A 19,059-nucleotide genomic window follows, 5' to 3' on the forward strand; every position below is an offset into this window, starting at 1 on the left:
AACACTGATGGCCGGGAGATAAACAGCTTCAATCAGTCTCTCGGTCCCAGCTTTGAAGCACCTTTATTGTCTCTTCTTCTAGATGGTAGCGGGGTGACAGGGGTCCTTGATTATTTTCTTTGCCTTCATGTGACACAAGGGACTGTTTAAGTTCTGGAGGGCAGGCAGTGTGCCCTTATGCATTCGGCTGACCGCACCACCCTCTTGAGAGCCCTGCGATTTGCGGAAGGTGCAATCGCCATACCAAGCCGTGATACAGCCAGACAGGATACTCTCAATGGTGCATCTGTAGAAGTTTGTGATGGTCTTAGGGGCCAATCCAAATTTCTTCAGTCTCCTGAATTTGAAGAGGCACTGTTGCGCCTTCTTCACCACACTGTCTGTGTGAAGGGACCATTTCAGGTCGTCAGTGATGTGCACACTGAGGAACTTGAAGCTTTTGACCCTCTCCACTCCGGCCCCGTCGATCTCAATCTGCTGTGTGGCGCACCACAACCCCCTGCTCCTCCTTTTCATTGGCTAGTTGGCAGTAGAAATGTCAGCTGCATATTAGGTAGCTTGTTCATGAGCCAGTGACTGTTAGAATGGCTGGCTGCAAAATGCACTGCTCTGTCCGGTCCATGCCCTCCACAGCTGTGCCCATTACTGTATTACTGTGCTGTTCAAGGCTGTGAGAACACACACTACCCCCATTTCTCTTCCACTTCCCTTGCTATACCTCAACACACACACGCACACACACAAACACACTCAGGTCTACTCAGAGTCCGTGATTGAAAATTGGAACCAATGCCAGGTGCTCATTCTTCAAGTCCCCATCCATCCTGCCCCTTTTCTAACACAGAAAAACACAGCCTTTCTCCAAACACACTGCCCCTCCCTTCCCCCAGCTCTCGCTGCCCCTCCCCCTCATCTCGGTTCTCCGGCTGTCTGTTCACTGGCAGCAGAAAGAGAGAGAGAGGTGTCCCTGGGTATGGAAAGGAAGCTGTGCAGTGCAGTGTGTAAAATACGCACACAGGCATAGTGTGTTGGTGAGGGAGACAACGCATACCCGTGTGTGTCACCGGTGTTCGACAGTAACAACGGATTTAGCAGCTGAAGAGAATCCCGTCCGCCTGTGTGTGAGAGTGGGTGTGTGCATGCATGCACGCCAACCCGAATGGCCTGCCTGGGCAGCCAATTTCCTCACTGCCCTCCTCCTCTGATAATCTCTGCTGACACTGCACAAAGGACTAAACGCTGGCCGCATCCTCCAGAAAGACCCTCTTCACTCTGCTTATCTGTCTCGTTCCGATTACCCACTACCAGGCTTGGCTACAGGGAGGATGCTGCTGCCGTAACGCTGTATGCCTGCTGCTACATCACCTCTTGTTACTGGGCTGCTACCTCCTTCCTTCACCTTCTCCTCTGCTGGTCCATTCTGCTGGTCCAGTCCCCCTCCACCACAGCACAGCGCTCTAGACCCAGGATCCTCCCCCCTCTCAATCTCTCACTGGAGGTGTGTTCCTACGCTGCTGGTAGAACCGCTGCATGGTCTCTTTCTCCTCACCATCTTGCGCTGATCTGAGGAGGCTGTCGCCGCTGCCTCCTCTCCTCCTCCCCTGTTTTTTTGTCTCTCGCTGACTGTGCCGCACGAGTCTATTCCAACAGGTAAACCTGCGAACCGAGCCACAAATTTGTAGCCGTGACACAATATTTCACAAAATTGGCGCTAGTTTCAATGAGAATGATATTTGGAAATTCAGACAGTAATGTTGTGCCTTATCACACTTCTGGTAATGCAGTGCATGTGTTGCTTTTAATGTTGCTATAGCTATTTAATTGTTTCGGTTTGAAGGATCACTAAAATTTGGAGTGTCTTTTGAAAACATGGCTGTATCCTGGAAACGTTTGTATTTTTTTTAAAACTTTGAAATGGAGCATGGTGACCATCTTATTAGATTTATTTTATTTATTGATAAATAGGACAGGACTGTCTCTTTTCCAGTAGGGCACAAGGAATGGTGGACAAGTGAAATATTTTAATATTATATATTATTAATAATACTATTTTATTGTTTGAGATTGAGGTGGAAAATCTCAGAAAACTGTTTAGAAATTATGAGTTAGACTAATTTCTCACGTGAAAGGTATGCTATTTGATCATACATGTGCCCAGCTATGAGAATAATTTTACACATGTAATTAAATTACCTCAAAATGTGAATTGATCTAAGGGCCTACTCTAAATATTCAAAGCTATCATCAGTAGACCGTACTTCTGTAAGTCATCAGTGATATGAATGCAGTTAGTGATACAGGACTACCATGGGGCTATTGCTACAACCCTTTGACAGACTTTCTTTACCTTGTTTTTTTGTCACAGATAGTGAGTCCAGCATGTTCCGTTCCAAAAACAAAGAGCAAACTTCACCCCAAAGCAAATACTGTAGGATAGAAAGGGCTTAAACATGTATATTCCTCTGATAGCAGGATGACTGGTTCATAGTGCCAAGACAGTCACATTGACAAGGCAATGACACAGCACAAAGCTGCTCATGGTGTCCTGCGACTCTGGAATAGAGCTCTTTGAGATGTTCAGGAGTGGGATGAAGTTCATTGGGAGTGAGTTTACTTCTCTCTTTTTACAAACCAGTGGATATACTGACTCAATGTTGCATTATTTGGAGCTTTGATATAATACAGAAATATAATACTCAGTAGGGTTGGGTACTGTTCAGGCTTCTGTTCAGATATTGTGTTTATGATTGTTATGTGGTTTGTGATAATTGTTCAGAGGCTCTGGGATGCGAAAATTGCTTCTTTCTCAGTCACAGGGTGTCCAGTGAGAGTACATTGAGTTTTTGCCACATTCTTGCAATTTTCAATATGACTTAGGCCTAATTACACACCAAATTATAAAATATATATATATATATATATACCTTGTACAGCAAGTTGCATCAAATCAAAACCAGGGAAGTCATGAGCCAGAAATGGAAAACTGCAAATTAAGTTGGTCCAATGTTTTAGCCAGGGTGAGCTACGTGATGCAATCTTGCCAGATGGGTTGTTTATCCAGTATCAATATTAATTTTCAGAAAACCCTGCATCACCAGATGTTTCTGACATGCGTCAGTTCCATCAAGATTCCACCAAGTACCAAGCCTAATTCTAGCAATACACACAGCCTATATGGGGCGGCAGGGTAGCCTAGTGGTTAGAGCGTTGAACTTATAACTGAAAGGATGTAAGTTCGAATCCCCGAGCTGACAAGGTCTGACAAGGTCAAATCTGTCATTCTACCCCTGAACAGGTAGTTAACCCACTGTTCCTAGGCTGTCATTGAAAATAAGATTTGTTCTTAACTGACTTGCCTAGTTAAATAAAGGTAAAATAAAAATATACTTCAAAATGTGTGTATGTCTAGCCCTAGCATAGGCCTATATGATTAAATAAATTATTATCCAGATAAGATGTAGATGGGCATCAGATGTTAGTGTGATAGAAAATGATAACATGGCCGTGTGGGAACTTAATGTGAAGCATTTTATCACACTGAAATTTAGTCAAGTCAATCAAATGTTCACAGTAAGGTATTGGTCAGATAGCATTTTTTCCCCGATATTTGTTACAGACTGGCAAAGAATCAGAAAAAAATTAATTTAGGCTTGGGTAACTTTGAATATTTCGCTATTGATAAATCTGAGTCAACTTGCATTCAGCCCATGCACCTTGCCTCATATATAATGCTTAGAATTGTGGGGAAGGGCCACTCTTTGAAATGAGTGATTTTCATTAGTAATGTTTATGATTAATCCACCTATACAGGGTTGGAGACTTGGGTACGCTATGTGTCTTATGCACTGTTATCAGAAAATGCCCTTTAATTTACACTCTTATTATGCACCTAGAGAGTATTACCTTGGCGGTATGCTATTTCGGTCTCTGTCCGAGCGTCTGTTTACGTGTGTGTGTGTGTTGGTGACGTTAGCTTCACAAGGCCAACATCCCGGAGTCGCCTCTTCACGTTTGATGTAGAGACTGGTGTTTTGCGGGTACTATTTAATGAAGCTGCCAGTTGAGGACTTGTGAGACGTCTGTTTCTCAAACTAGACCCTAATGTACTTGTCCTCTTGCTCAGTTATGCACCGGGGCCTCTCACTCCTCTTTCTATTCTGGTTATACACAGTTTGAGCTGTTCTGTGAAGGGAGTAGTACACAGCGTTGTACGAGATCTTCAGTTTTATTGGCAATTTCTCACATGGAATAGCTTTAATTTCTCAGAACAAGAATAGACTGACGAGTTTCAGAAGAAAGTTATTTGTTTCTGGCCATTTTGAGCCTGTAATCGAACCCACAAATGCTGATGCTACAGATACTCAACTAGTCTAAAGAAGGACAGTTTTATTGCTTCTTTAATCAGAACAACAGATTTTCAGCTGTGCTAACATAATTGAAAATGGTTTTCTAATGATCAATTAGCCTTCTAAAGTGATAAACTTGGATTAGCTAACACAACATGCCATTGGAACACAGGAGTGATGGTTGCTGATAATTGGGCCTCTGTAGCCTATGTAGATATCCCATTTTAAAAAATGTGCCATTTCCAGCTACAATAGTCATTTACAACATTAACAATGTCTACACTATATTTCTGATCAATTTGATGTTATTTTAATGGACAAAAAAATTTAGCTTTTCTTTCAAAAACAAGGACATTTCTATGTGACCCCAAATTTTGAACAGTAGTGTATATTTCTCATTACAAACCTTTTCTGAATATTTGTTTTTGTCAAAATTACTTGTGTATAGCCTACATGTTATTTTTATGTACACATATTTGGATAAAGAACAAAAGACACACTTTCAGATTAAGTCAAAATTACTAAAGTATACATTTTATGTTTCCTAATGTGTCCTAAATATTGGTGCATTATGGTAATGATTGGCAGGTTTCTGAAATGAGAATGTATCTTTTGGTAGTTTGCCATTGAAAAACTGTACTGAGCTCTATTAGGGATTCATTAACCCAATACATCATCAAACTGTGTCATTTGTTAATGCCAAATGACTAGCATAATTCTAAAATCACTGATTTTAATGCAATTGACTAAAATACCTTATTTTAGAATAAGTACTGTAATTACTTGCATGTACTTTCAAAAGTTTGGAAACACCTACTCATTCAAGGGTTTTTCTTTAGTTGTACTATTTTCTACTTTGTAGAATAATAATAAGACATCAAACTATGAAATAACACATATGGAATCACATAGTAACCAAAAAAACTGTTAAAACCTCTCTGGGATATGTGGGACGCTAGCGTCCCACCTGGCCAGAAGCCAGTGAAAATGCAGAGCGCCAAATTCAAATAAATTACTATAAAAATCAAACCACACATGTAAGATACCAAATTAAAGCTACACTTGTGAATCCAGCCAACATGTCAGATTTCAAAAAGGCTTTTCGGCAAATGCAAACGATGCTATTATCTGAGGGTAGCACCTCCGTAAACAAAGAGAGAAAAGCATATTTCAACCCTGCAGGCGCGACACAAAATGCAGAAATAAAAACATCATTCATGCCTTACCTTTGACGAGCTTATTCTTTGACGAGCTTATTTATGTCCCATAAACATCACAAATGGTCCTTTTGTTAGATTAATCCCGTCGATATATATCCAAAATGTCAATTTATTTGGCGTGTTTGATCCAGAAAAACACTGGTTCCAACTTGCGCAACATGACTACAAAATATCTCAAAAGTTACCTGTAAACTTTTCAAACTACTTTTGTAATACAACTTTAGGCATTTTTTACGTAAATAATCAATCAAATTGAAGACGGGATGATCTGTGTTCAATACAAGAAGAAAAAACTGTAGCTAGCTTTCTGGTCACGAGCCTCTATCTTACAGTACACTTGAAGTGACCCTCGTTCTGAACAGTGCTACTTCATTACACAAAGGAAAAACCTCAACCAATTTATAAAGACTGTTGACATCCAGAGGAAGCGGTAGGAACTGCAAGAAGGTCCCTTAAAAATCTGGATTCCCAATGAAAACTCATTGAAAAGTGAGTGACCTCAAAAAAAAATCTGAATGGTTTGTCCTCGGGGTTTCGCCTGCTAAATAAGTTGTTATACTCAGACATGATTCAAACAGTTTTTAGAAACTTCAGTGTTTTCTATCCAAATCTACTAATAATATGCATATCTTATCTTCAGGGGGTGAGTAGCAGGCAGTTGAATTTGGGCATGCATTTCTTCTGGACCCCCCCTGTCACCAAGAAGTTAAACAAATCAAAATATATTTTCGATTTTCGATTCTTCAAAGTAGCCGCCCTATGCCTTGCTGATAGTTTTCCCTACTCTTGGTGTTCTCTCAAACAGCTTCACCTAGAATGCTCTTCCAACAGTCTTGAAGGAGTTCGCACATATGCTGAGAACTTGTTGGCTGCTTTACCTTCACTCTGTGGTCCAACTCATCCCAAACAATCTCAATTGGGTTGAGGTCGGGTGATGGTGGAGGCCAGGTCATCTAATGCAGCACACCATCACTCTCCTTCTTGGTCAAATAGCCCTAGCACAGCCTGGAGGTTTGTTGGGTCATTATCCTGTTGAAAAACAAATGATAGTCCCACTAAGTGCAAACCAGATGGGAAGGCGTAAATAATTTACCCTCCGACAGTGTCACCAGCAAAGCACCCCCACACAATCACACCACCTCCCCCATACTTCACGATGGGAATCACACATGTGGAGATCAGGATGATCACCTACTCTGCGTTTCACAAAGACACAGCGGTTGGAACCAAAAATCTCAAATTTGGACTCAGCAGACAAAAGGACAGATTTCCACCGGTCTAAGCAAGTCTCTTCTTCTCATTGGTGTCCTTTAGTAGTGGTTTCTTTGCAGCAATTCGACCATGAAGGCCTGATTCACACACTCCCCTCTGAACAGTTGATGTTGAGATGTGTCTGTTACTTGAACTCTGAAGAATTTATTTGGGCTGCAATTTCTGAGGCTGGTAACTCTAATGAACTTGTCCTCTGCAGCAGAGGTAACTCTGAGTCTTCCTTTCCTGTGGGGTCCTTCATTTCATTTTCATCATAGCACTTGATGGTTTTTGCAACTCAAATCAAAGTTTGTTTGTCACGTGTGCCTAATACAACAGGTGTAGTAGACCTTACAGTGAAATGCTTACTTACAGGCTCTAACCAATGGTGAAGTGTGTAGTAGGTAAGAAATAAAACAGTAAAAATACATTTGAAAAAAAGAGTAACAAGGCTATATACAGACACCTGTTAGTCAGGCTTATTGAGGTAGTATGTACATGTAGGTATCGTTAAAGTGACTGTGCATATATGATGAACAGAGAGTAGCAGAAGCGTAAAAAGAGGGGTTGGCAGGTGGTGGGACACAATGCAGATAGCCCGGTTAGCCAATGTGCAGGAGCACTGGTTGGTTGGGCCAATTTAGGTAGTATGCACATGAATATATAGTTAAAGTGACTATGCATATAAGATAAACAGAGAGTAGCAGCAGTGTAAAAGAGGGGTTGGGGGGGCACACAATGCAAATAGTCCGGGTAACCATTTGGAGTCTTATGGCTTGGGGGTGAAAACTGTTCAGAAGCCTTTTTTGTCCTAGAATTGGCACTCCGGTACCGCTTGCCATGCGGTAGTAGAGAGAACAGTGTGTGGCTGGGGTCTTTGACAATTTTTAGGGCCTTCCTCTGACACCGCCTGGTGTAGAGGTCCTGGATGGCAGGCAGTTTTGCCCCAGTGATGTACTGGGCCGTACGCACTATCTGAAGTGCCTTGTGGTCGGAGGCCGAGCAATTGCCGTGCCAGGCAGTGATTCAACCGGTCAGGATGCTCTCGATGTTGCAGCTGTAGAACCTATTGAGGATCTCAGGACCCAGGCCAAATCTTTTTAGTTTCCTGAGGGAAAATAGGCTTTGTCGTGCCCTTTTCACAACTGTCTTGGTGTGTTTGGACCAATCCAGTTTGTTGTTGATGTGGACACCAAGGAATTTGAAGCTCTCAACCTGCTTCACTACTGCCCCGTTGATGAGAATGGGGACGTGCATATCCTTAGTCTTGGTTACGTTGAGGGATAGGTTGTTATTCTGGCACCACCCGGCCAGGTCTCTGACCTCCCTATAGGCTGTCTCGTCGCTGTCTCGTCGTTGTCGTACAACTGCACTGGAAGAAATGTTCAAAGTTCTTCACATTTTCCGGTTTGACTGACCTTCATGTCTTAGTAATGATGGACTGTCATTTCTTGTTGCTTATTTGAGCTGTTCTTGTCATAATATGGACTTGGTCTTTTATCAAATAGCCCTATCTTCTCTATACCACCCCTACCTTGTCACAACACAATTGATCGTCTCAAACGCATTATGAATGAAAGAAATTACACAAATTAACTTTTGACAAGGCACACCCGTTAATTCAAATCCATTACAGGTGACTACCTCATGAAGCTGGTTGAGAGAATGCCAAGATTGTGCAAAGCAAAGGATGGCTACTTTGAAGAATCTCAAATATAAATATTTATATTTGTTTAACACTTTTTTTGGTTACTACTACATGTTATTTAATCGTTTTGATGTCTTCACTATTATTTTACAATGTAGAAAATGGTTAAAAAAATAAAGAAACCCTTGAATGAGTAAATGTCCAAACTTTTGACTTGTACTGTATGTGGGGTATGGACCAAAAACAGGTACACATGTCAAAATTAAGGATATCCTCCTTTTAGTGCTAAACTCCAGATTGTGGCTTTAAGTTAATTTAAAATGGGGTTTATACACCCATATTTCCTGACAATCCCTATTTAATCAATAACTGATGTTTCACAAAAAATATGTATAAGTAGTGGTCCTAGTAAATCATTCAAGTTACCTAGTTCTGGCAGATCCTGGCTGACTGGTGGTTCAGGCAGATCCTGGCTGACTGGCAGCTCTGGCAGATCCTCGCTGACTGGCGGATCCTGGCTGACTGGCGGATCTAACGGATCCTGGCGGCTCCTGGCTGACTGGCGGCTCCTGGCTGACTGGTGGCTCCTGGCTGCTCCTTGCAGACTGGCCGCACTGGCGGCTCCTTGCAGACTGACGGCACTGGCAGCTCCTTGCAGACTGGCGGCTCCTTGCAGACTGGCGGCTCCTTGCAGACTGGCGGCACTGGCGGCTCCTTGCAGACTGGCGCTGGGCAGACGGGCGGCTCAGGCGGCGCTGGGCAGACTGGCGACTGATGGCGCTGGGCAGACTGGTAGCTCAGGCGGCGCTGGGCAGACTAGCGACTGATGGCGCTGTGCAGACGGGAAACTCCGGCAACGCTGGAGAGGAAAGCTCTGGCAGCGCTGGACTGATGAGCTCTGGCGCCTCTGGAATGAGGGGCTCTGGCGCCTCTGGAATGAGGGGCGGAGCTCTGGCAGCGCCGGACAGGCGGGAGACTCCGGCTGCTCTGGAGAGGAGGAAGGCTCTGGCAGCGCTGGACTGAGGAGCTCTGGCGCCTCTGGAATGAGGGGCGGGGGCTCTGGCAGCGCCGGACAGGCGAAGCGCACTATGGGCCTGGTGTGTGGTGCTGGCACTGGTGGTTCTGGGCCGAGGACACGTACAGGAAGCCTGGTGCGGGGAGCTGCCACCGGAGGGCTGGTGCGTGGAGGTGGTACTGGATAGACCGGACTGTGCAGGCGCACTGGAGCTCTTGAGCACCGAGCCTGCCCAACCTTACCCGGTTGAATGCTCCCGGTCGCCCTGCCCGCACTGTGCTATGCAGGCGAACCGGGGACACCGTGCGCAAGGCTGGTGCCATGTAAGCCGGCCCAAGGAGACACACTGGAGACCAGATGCGTAGAGCCGGCTTCACGACACTTGGCTTGATGCTTACTCTAGCCCGGCCGATACGAGGAGCTGGTATGTACCGCACCGGGCTATGCACCCGCACTGGAGACACTGTGCGCTCCACAGTATAACGCGGTGCCTGCCCGGTCTCTCTAGCCCCCCGGTAAGCACAGGAACCACGCTGCTTGGTCCTGTTGTGGTGGGTGATTCTGTAACGGTTTTCTTGAGTCGAAGGAGAGGCGGACCAAAACGCAGCGTGGTTATTATTCATGGTTCTTTAATAAAGAAACTATACATGAATAGACTAACAAAACAAGAAATGTGAAAAACCAAACCAGCCCTATCTGGTGCAAACACAGAGACAGTAACAATCACCCACAAAAGCCAACACAAAACAGGCTACCTAAATATGGTTCCCAATCAGAGACAATGACTAACACCTGCCTCTGATTGAGAACCATATCAGGCCAAACATAGAAATAGACAAACCAGACACACAACATAGAATACCCACCCAGCTCACGTCCTGACCAACACTAAAACAAGGAAAACGCACAAGAACGATGGTCAGAACATGACAAAACTACAGCAACATATTTTGTTTTATTCAAATCATTTAGATTTTTCTAAAGTAACATTTTATAAGTGACCCAAGATTTTAAACTGGGCGCATTTCGGTAATGACAATTTTGGGGTGAAATGTACAAAATTCTAGGGAAATGTTGATTTAAAAAAAAACTAAGCATCTTAGTCTTCAGAATGATAGTTGATTGTGGCAGATGCATCATGGTTTTCTAACGATTTATTACTGCCATGGATGAAACTGGTTTCATGCGATTCCGTGCTTTTACACCTGCATTGTTTGCTGTTTGGGGTTTTAGGCTGGGTTTCTGTACAGCACTTTGATATATCAGCTGATGTACGAAGGGCTATATAAATAAATTTGATTTGATTTGATTCACCCAACCACAGGCCCCTGTATGGCCCACAAAATAATATGGACCTCTGCTGTGTTGGTGATGTTGGGTTTTGGGCTTGCTTGCGCTCTTGCTTGCTTACAGTAATTATAGGAGGATACAATTTGGTGGCTGAGAATTCTTTTGAATAACCTGGTTGTCCTTTATGGCTGCCCTACTCCTTTTTCATGTTGATTTATTTAGGTTCTAAACGTGGTCCACCCAGAAGTCTGCTGTACACCTTTGTGGGAAGATCCGTTTAGCATGCCACAAATGTAACCCATTGATTGTGAATTTCGATTCCCAGTTTTTCTTTGGTCCGATGTCAGCCAACTAGCCACTGTATCATACTGGGTTGAGCTAAGCTCCCACTGTGGAACAGTGTTCTTCTAAAGCCAGGATAAGGGCTCGTTGTGTAGGTTCGTTGTGTAGGTAGTCACCCCCAGATTCATCCATGCTGGGAGTGTACTTGGCACAGTCATTCCTAGTCCAATTTGAATTCTGATTAGATTTCAGTATGCTCTGGCAGGATGGTGAAATCCCTGCCTGATCAAGAGGCACAAGCATGGAGGGAGATTGGTAGGCAAATGTCTCCTTTCCCTAATCTCCATAGATCTCTCCATCCAAAAGGGTGCATCTCAGTCATTTCAATTATCCCAACCTTTTCTGTTCCAGGGACCAACAAATCACTGTCAATGTCTTTAGGACAACCAGTCAAATTTATCAGTGAATATACTGTAACAGATTAAAGGTTTTAATATTGTTATAAACAATTTGCATTGTGAAAAGTAAATGTAAAATTGCTTATAATTCCATTAGCCTAATACTCCCATGTCTCAACTGTGAGGCCTATTCTTTTTGGAAGAAACATATGTTAAAAACATTCGGACCACCTGCAGTAGAAAACAACTGGCCTAGACGATCTCTTTATCCTAGTTTATTTTCCTGAATCAAGGGTGATCTGAAACAACTGCTAGGATTTCTCATTTATTGTTTTCACCTCACCGGTAGATCAGAGCAAATGGAGAAGAGGAGCCAAGGATAGGAAGCTACTTTAGACTATCGATACTCACCCGGAGGCTCCCCTTAAACACAGTGTCAGATGACTGGCCAGAGCTATTAATCCAGTGAAGGCAGGCTAAACTGTGATTTTAGGGCTGGAGAAAGAGAGTATGAGCAGCCTGCTTGTTCTCTCTCTCTGATCCCCCCCCCACTCCGTATGTTTTCACGCTTAAGCAGATACCTTTAACACACAAATGACACAGTAATCTCTGTAAACATACAAATATAATCTCAAAAGTAGTATAGTAATTTTAAGTCGGCCTATTGCTGCTGGATTAAGATGGATTTAGGCCTACACTAAACCAAGTATCTGAATACTTATCATGGGATTAAGACTAAATTAGGCACCAACAAAAAATGCATTTGGTCTACATTGTCAGTTGTATCAACCAGGGTGAATAAATGTTGTTTGTAAGCATAAAGCTTCATAGGTAGTGTTGTATGCATGGGTTGATAATAGTTGCAGGTTCTGTCTGTTATTGGAAGCTGGGAGTGTTAAATACTCTTTCCAGTGAGAAGTGACAATTAAAGGGAGAGCTGTAAAAAGTTAAGAACTTCTGTAGATTAGGCTACATGCCTGGTTTTAACAAGGGAAAATGTCAAATTTGAGTGTGATTCACTTTACGATCAATTTGTGACAGGTTTTTATTGGATTTGTCTCTACTTTTTTCTTGTCCTCACACAAATGCACAAACAAAATTCTGTAGGCCGTTACGTAAAGTCTGCAAGCCCACAGTAGGCAGCCCAGGCAGGCAGATGAGGAGGATGCAGAGAGACAGGCTGATCTAGTGTGCTCCACATCTACAGGCGGCTGGACTGCCTGCCTCTATCTATGCAGTAGCTCCCCCTCGATTCCCCTGTGTACGGTAGACACAGACCGAAGCTGCATCCAGGAATGCCATCACCAACATGATCAACGTAAATCAACCAAAGCCAAGCATTTGTTGGCCGAGGGACAACTGAGGTAGGCCTCCCCTGCCTCAACAACGGTAGGGTCATTGTCGGTGGTTAACTCAGCAGTTTAAAAAAGGTGACTGTGCTTTTTAGCCTCTTGTTGTGGCTGTGTAGACAGACAGTGTTTCAACAACCGGTCAACTGAGACATTCCTCCCAGTGGTTAAGAGCATTGAGCCAGTAACCAAAAGGTCACTGGTTTGAATCTCCAAGCCGGCAAGGTGGAAAAAGGTCCTTTAGCAAGGCAGTTAACCCCCAACAACAACTGCTCCCCAAGTGCTGATGACGTCGATTAAGGCAGCTCCCCGGACCTCTCTAATTCAGAGGGGTTGAGTTAAAAGCGGAAGACATATTTTGGTTGAATACATTCCGTTATGAATGGATTCAACTGACTACACTACATGACCAAAAGTATGTGGACGTGCTCGTCGAACATCTCTTTCCAAAATCATGGGCATTAATATAGACTTGATCCTCTCTTTGCTGCTATAACAGCCTCCACTCTTCTGGGAAGCCTTTCCACTAGATGTTGGAACATTTCTGTGGGGACTTGCTTCCATTCAGCCACAAGAGCATTAGTGAGGTCGGGCACTGATGTTGTGCAATTAGGCCTGTCTCTCAGTCGGTGTTCCAATTCATCCCAAAGATGTTCGAAGGGTTTAAGGTCAGGGCTCTGTGCAGCCCAGTAGAGTTCTTCCACACCAATCTCAATTGATTTTGTATGGACCTCACTTTGTGCACGGGGGCATTGTCAGGCAGAAAGGGCCTTGCCCAAACTGTTGCCACACAGTTGGAAGCACAGAATCGTCTAGAATGTCATTGTATTCTGTAGCGTTAAGATTCCCCTTCACTGGAACTAAGCGGCCTAGCCCGAACAATGAAAAACACCCCCAGACCACTATTCCTCCTCCACCAAACTTTACAGTTGGCACTATGCATTCGGGTAGATAGTGTTCCCCTGGCATCCGCCAAACCCAGATTCATCCATCGGACTGCCAGATGGTAAACCGTGATTCATCACTCCAGAGAACACGTTTCCACTGCTCCGGAGTCCAATGGCGGTGAGCTTTACACCACTCCAGCTGACGCTTGGCATTGCGTGTGGTGATCTTAGGCTTGTATGCGCCTGCTCGGCCATGGACACACATTTCATAAAGCTCCCGACAAACAGTTCTTGTGCTGACGTTGCTTCCTGAGGCAGTTTGGAACTCAGTAGTGAGTGTTGCAACTGAGGACAGGCGTTTTTTACGTGCTTCAGCACTCTGTGGTCCCCTACTGTGAGCTTGTGTGGTGTACCACTTCGTGGACGATCTGTTGTTGCTCCTTGATGTTGCCACTTCACAATAACAGCACTTACAGTTAACTGGGGAAGCTCTAGCAGGGCAGAAATTTGATGAACTGACTTGTTGGAAAGGTGGCATTCTATGACGGTGCCACTTTGAAAGTCACTGAGCTCTTCAGTAAGCTCTTATGTAGATTGCATGGCTGTGTACTCGATTTTATACACCTATCAGCAAATTCACAAATTTGAAGGGGTGTCCACGTTATTTTGTGTATATATAGTTTAGATATCCCCTTTCCCTATGCTAAAGTAGGCCATATATGCAGCCTGACTGGCTGGCTGTCTGACTGGTGGGCTGTCTGATTGGCATACCTCTCTTATTTGTGAAAGTTCCTGCCATTCTGCCAACTCAGTCCTCCACATGAATAAGCACTTCCTTCCTGCGTTTGTTGGGTTTCAAGTGGCTGCTGGGCACTAATGCTACATGCCATAGTGTCATGATGAGGGCATGACTGTGTGGCAGACTGTGGCTGCTGTGTCATGTCAGGGGTACAGAGGAAAGCAGTGAGCGTGTTAGGGGAGTCTAATGTCCAGCTGCTCCTCTATGAGTCAGCCCATGTCACACAGCATGGGGCTCAGTGAATGTTGAAGGGACAGGATAAAATCACAGGGCTTCAGTACATGGGTTAATGAGACAAAAGGCTTGCTGCTGCAGTGTCACTGACAGTATCTCTGGGAGTGGTGTAAAGCTCTCTGATTATTGAGACCATAGAGATCCTGGCTATGTAATAAACTGTCAGTCCCAGAATGTGGTGACAATAGCATCCATATTAGTCAGGGAGAAATCCAAACCAATTTAATTGGAATTAATGGCAGAAGAGGCATAATCCGGATTTTATTTACACAGGAACATGTAAGTAAGGCATGTGATCTATCAGAAAATGTGTAATAGAATTATTGTTACCCAATAATATTGTCATATAATTATAAATATGGGTTTTAAACAAATGTTCTGTGATATATACAGTGGCAAGAAAAAGTATGTAAACCCTTTGGAATTACCTGGATTTCTACATAAATTTGTCATAAAATTTGATCTGATCTTCGCCTTTGATCTGATCTTCATCTTAGTGGGGGAGCAATATATGTTGGACTGTAGAGTGAAGGAAAAGCAGCCAACAAGTGCTCAGCATATGTGGGAACTCCCTCAAGACGGTTGGAAAAGCATTCCAGGTGAAGCTGGTTGAGAGAATGCCAAGAGTGTGCAAAGCTGTCTATTTTGAAGAATCTCATATCAAATACATTTTGATTTGTTTAACACATTTTTGGTTACTACATGATTCCATATGCGTTATTTCATAGTTTAGATGTCTTCACTACTATTATACAATGTAGAAAATAGTCACACACAAAAAAAAACTTGAATGACTAGGTGTGCCCAAACCTTTGACTGGTACTGTGTATATATAGCCTCTAAAATATATGTAAAAAGACCATACATTTCAACATTTTTGTTTTCTTGAAAAGCTATTATATGATACAATATCAGTACTTGTTGCATTTACAACTTGTCAAAGTCCAATTAACTGATTTCAGCCAATAAATGGCTGTGGATTGACTGCATTGTTTGAATGGAGTGTTAGCATATTGGCAGTTAATTAGGAAAAATGATGGAATCATAACTCTAAAACTGTCTGGCTAGCTAGCTAGCTAACAGAGTGTAGATTAAAGGTGCATTTCGTAAATTTACTCGGCCATCTACTCCAATTTCAGAGCGCTCTCATCTGAGTGTGCCAGAGCACAGAATAACTGATGAATTTACGAACGTTCAACACCTGTTGAATATGGCCGGTGTCGGTAAACATCAGCAAAAAAACATAATTAAATTGTTGCCCGCAGCACAGTTACAGTGACCAATGCTCTGGATAACATGAAAACAGCCTAACCAGCTCTGCAAGGGCGAGTAAAATGGTCAGTGAGTTGTTTTTTCATTTGTGTCTGGTAGCTAGCCAACGTTAACCAGTTAGCTCAGGTGCTGGACTGCCGTTGTGAGGTCAGAATGCTTGGATCAACCTTACTCCTCCGAGAGCGTCCAGTGTGCGCTCTGAATGTTCCGAGAACGAAACGCTCTGAATTTAAAAACAGACAATCTAACAATGCTCTGAATTTACGAATACCCAGAGCGCACTCTGAGAGCACTCTGGCACTCCAAAATGAATTTACTAACACAACCATATTCTTAATTAATTATTTTTTACTATCTTATCAATAGAAATAGAATGGAATTCAAGTCAATGATGGCATAATGGATGGCCTCCTGAGTGGCGCAGCGGTCTGAGGCACTGCATCAGTACAAACCCGGGAGACCCATGAGGTGGCGCACAATTAGCCCAGCGTCGTCCGGGTTAGGGGAGGGTTTGGCTGGCTGAGATGTCCTTGTCCCATTGCGCTTTAGCGACTTCTTGTGGCGGGCACGGTAGCAGTGCGGGGTTTTTCAGAGGACGCATGGCTCTCGACCTTCGCCTCTCACGAGTCCGTACGGGAGTTGCAGCGACGGGACAAGATTGTAACTACCAATTGGATATCATGAAATTGGGGAGAAAAAGTGGTGAAAACTACCAACGAAAAAAATATGGCATAATGGGTGGACTGGAGGCCATTGCTAGTGTACCCGTAGACAACAACATCTAGGTTAAAGATTTCAAGGTTAAGACAACGTGGTTATAATTTCCTATAACTCTTTGCAATTCATGGGACTAGCGTTGCTAGTTAGCTAATAGTTATCAATGACACTGGTCCCATGGAATTATTACATTGTCTTAACCTTTTTTTTTTTACCTAGAAGAAAAGCCAGATGTAAAAGCAGGAAGTGTACCCATCAATCTGGAATGTAATTTGTTGAATCAACTCAACTGACATTTAAAAAAATTACATTCCATTGCATGAGCCACATCAGTTAGCATAATTTGAAAGAACATTCGACATTACCATGGAAATTATTGCATCACAATACCAGGCAGCCATTGCGAGTGTACCCATGAGTTTACCAGTCAAATTGCCAGGGTTAGAGGTTCCAAGCCCATTATATTTCTGTGATCTTATCACAGCACTGGCAAACCATGGTTTACCAATTCCCTGACATAAGACGGTCCATGTCCATTCTAGTGTTCTATTTCCTAATTCTATGATTGAGACCATTGTTTTAGGGCTTAGGCTGACTTCTTTTTAAAAAATGGTCAAGATCATGAAATTGTTTACCAATGAAGAAGTGCCAGTGAATGGCCAATCTGAGCTAGCCTATTTACAGAAAAAGATGCTTGGCTGCAATAACTATTTGTCACAAAATGAAAACTCATGCCGGTTTTCATTCACATCTCTGCTCGTAGACAGCGCCACAATTGATTAGACATCTTTTTCTTTCTCTCTCCTTCTCCCGTCAGTCACCCCTGATCTGGTCCCGGAGCCCCTGGTGCTACCTGTGGTGCCCTCCCTGCCCTCTGTGCGGGTCCGTCCTGCCCTTCACAGGCCCCGGAGGCGCAACAACAGCAGCAGCAGAAGGGACCCCACCAGGCCGCGGCCCTCGGGCCCGGCTGGCCCGAGAGGCAGCATGGAGGTGGGCATGCGCGTGGTGCGCGGTCTGGACTGGAAGTGGGGGAACCAGGATGACAGTGAGGGTCACTTGGGCACAGTGGTGGAGATCGGGCGGCAAGGCAGCACCACCACGCCCGATAAGACGGTGGTGGTACAGTGGGACAGCGGCACGCGCACCAACTACCGCACAGGATACCAAGGCTCCCATGACCTGCTGCTCTACGACAATGCCCAGATCGGTGAGCATAGCACCCCACCTCAGCTGTTTACACACATATAGACTATGTACTTACAGTGAATTCATAAAGTATTCAGACCCCTTCACATTTTGTTACATTACAGCCTTACTCTAAAAATGATTAAATTGTTTACCTTGTCAATCTACACACAATATCCCATATTGACAAAGTGAAAATGGGTTTTTAGAATTTTTTGCAAATGTATTAAAAATAAAAAAACAAATATGTATTCAGACGCTATGAGAATCGAAATTGAGCTCAGGTGCATCCTGTTTCCGTTGATCATCCTTGATTGGAGTCCACCTGTGGTAAATTCAATTGATTGCACATGATTTGGAAAGGCACACAGCTGTCTATATAAGTTCCCACAGTTGACAGTGAATGTCAGAGCAAAAACCAAGCTATGAAGTCAAAAGAATTTCTGTAGAGCTCCGAGACAGGATTGTGTCGAGGTAAAGATCTGGGGAAGGGTAGCAAAAACAGACTGGCCTCCATTCTTAAATAGAAGTTTGGAACCACCAAGACTCTTTCTAGAGCTGGCCGCCCGGCCAATTTGAGCAATCGGTGGAGAAGGACGTTGGTCATGGAGGTATGCCAATCAGGAGTTTGCCAAAAGGCACCTAAAGGGCTCTGACCATGAGAAACAAGATTCTCTGGTCTGATGAAACCAACATTGAACTCTTTGGCCTGAATGCCAAGCGTCATGTCTGGAGGAAACCTGGCACCATCCCTATGGTGAAGCATGGTGGTGGCAGCATTGTGCTGTGGGGATGTTTTTCAGCGGCAGGAACTGGGAGACTAGTCAGGATTGAGGGAAAGATTAGCTAAGCAAAGTACAGAGAGATCATTGATGAAAGCCTTCTCCAGAGCGCTCAGGACCTCAGACTGGAGCGAAGCTTCACCTTTCAACAGGACAACGACCCTAAGCAAACAGCCAAGACAATGCAGGTGTGGCTTTGGGACAAGTCTCTGAATGTCTTTGAGGGGCCCAGCCAGAGCCTGGACTTGAACCCGATGGAACACCTGAAAATAGCTGTGCAGTAGCACTCCCCATCCAACCTGACAGAGCTTGAGAGGATCTGCAGAAAAGATTGGGAGAAACTCCCCAAATACAGGTGTGCCAAGCTTGTAGCGTTATACCCAA

General features: G+C 43.9%; 1 protein-coding gene across 5 annotated transcripts in view; it reads left to right on the top strand.

Moving 5' to 3' along the window:
• The window catches only part of LOC124045828 (E3 ubiquitin-protein ligase MIB2-like), a 65,913-nt gene that overhangs the window by 4,522 nt on the left and 42,332 nt on the right, over positions 1 to 19,059 (top strand). For 2 of the 5 annotated variants that reach the window (XM_046365510.1, XM_046365511.1), the window contains exons 1-2: positions 2,467 to 2,604; positions 17,526 to 17,915. In XM_046365510.1, the coding sequence (XP_046221466.1) occupies positions 2,538 to 2,604; positions 17,526 to 17,915 (457 nt within the window). In that variant the 5' untranslated portion in view covers positions 2,467 to 2,537. The other 3 variants (XM_046365515.1, XM_046365514.1, XM_046365513.1) reach the window with 3 other exon arrangements.

This window comes from Oncorhynchus gorbuscha, linkage group LG10, assembly GCF_021184085.1.
Source record: "Oncorhynchus gorbuscha isolate QuinsamMale2020 ecotype Even-year linkage group LG10, OgorEven_v1.0, whole genome shotgun sequence".
NCBI classification, from domain to species: domain Eukaryota; kingdom Metazoa; phylum Chordata; class Actinopteri; order Salmoniformes; family Salmonidae; genus Oncorhynchus; species Oncorhynchus gorbuscha.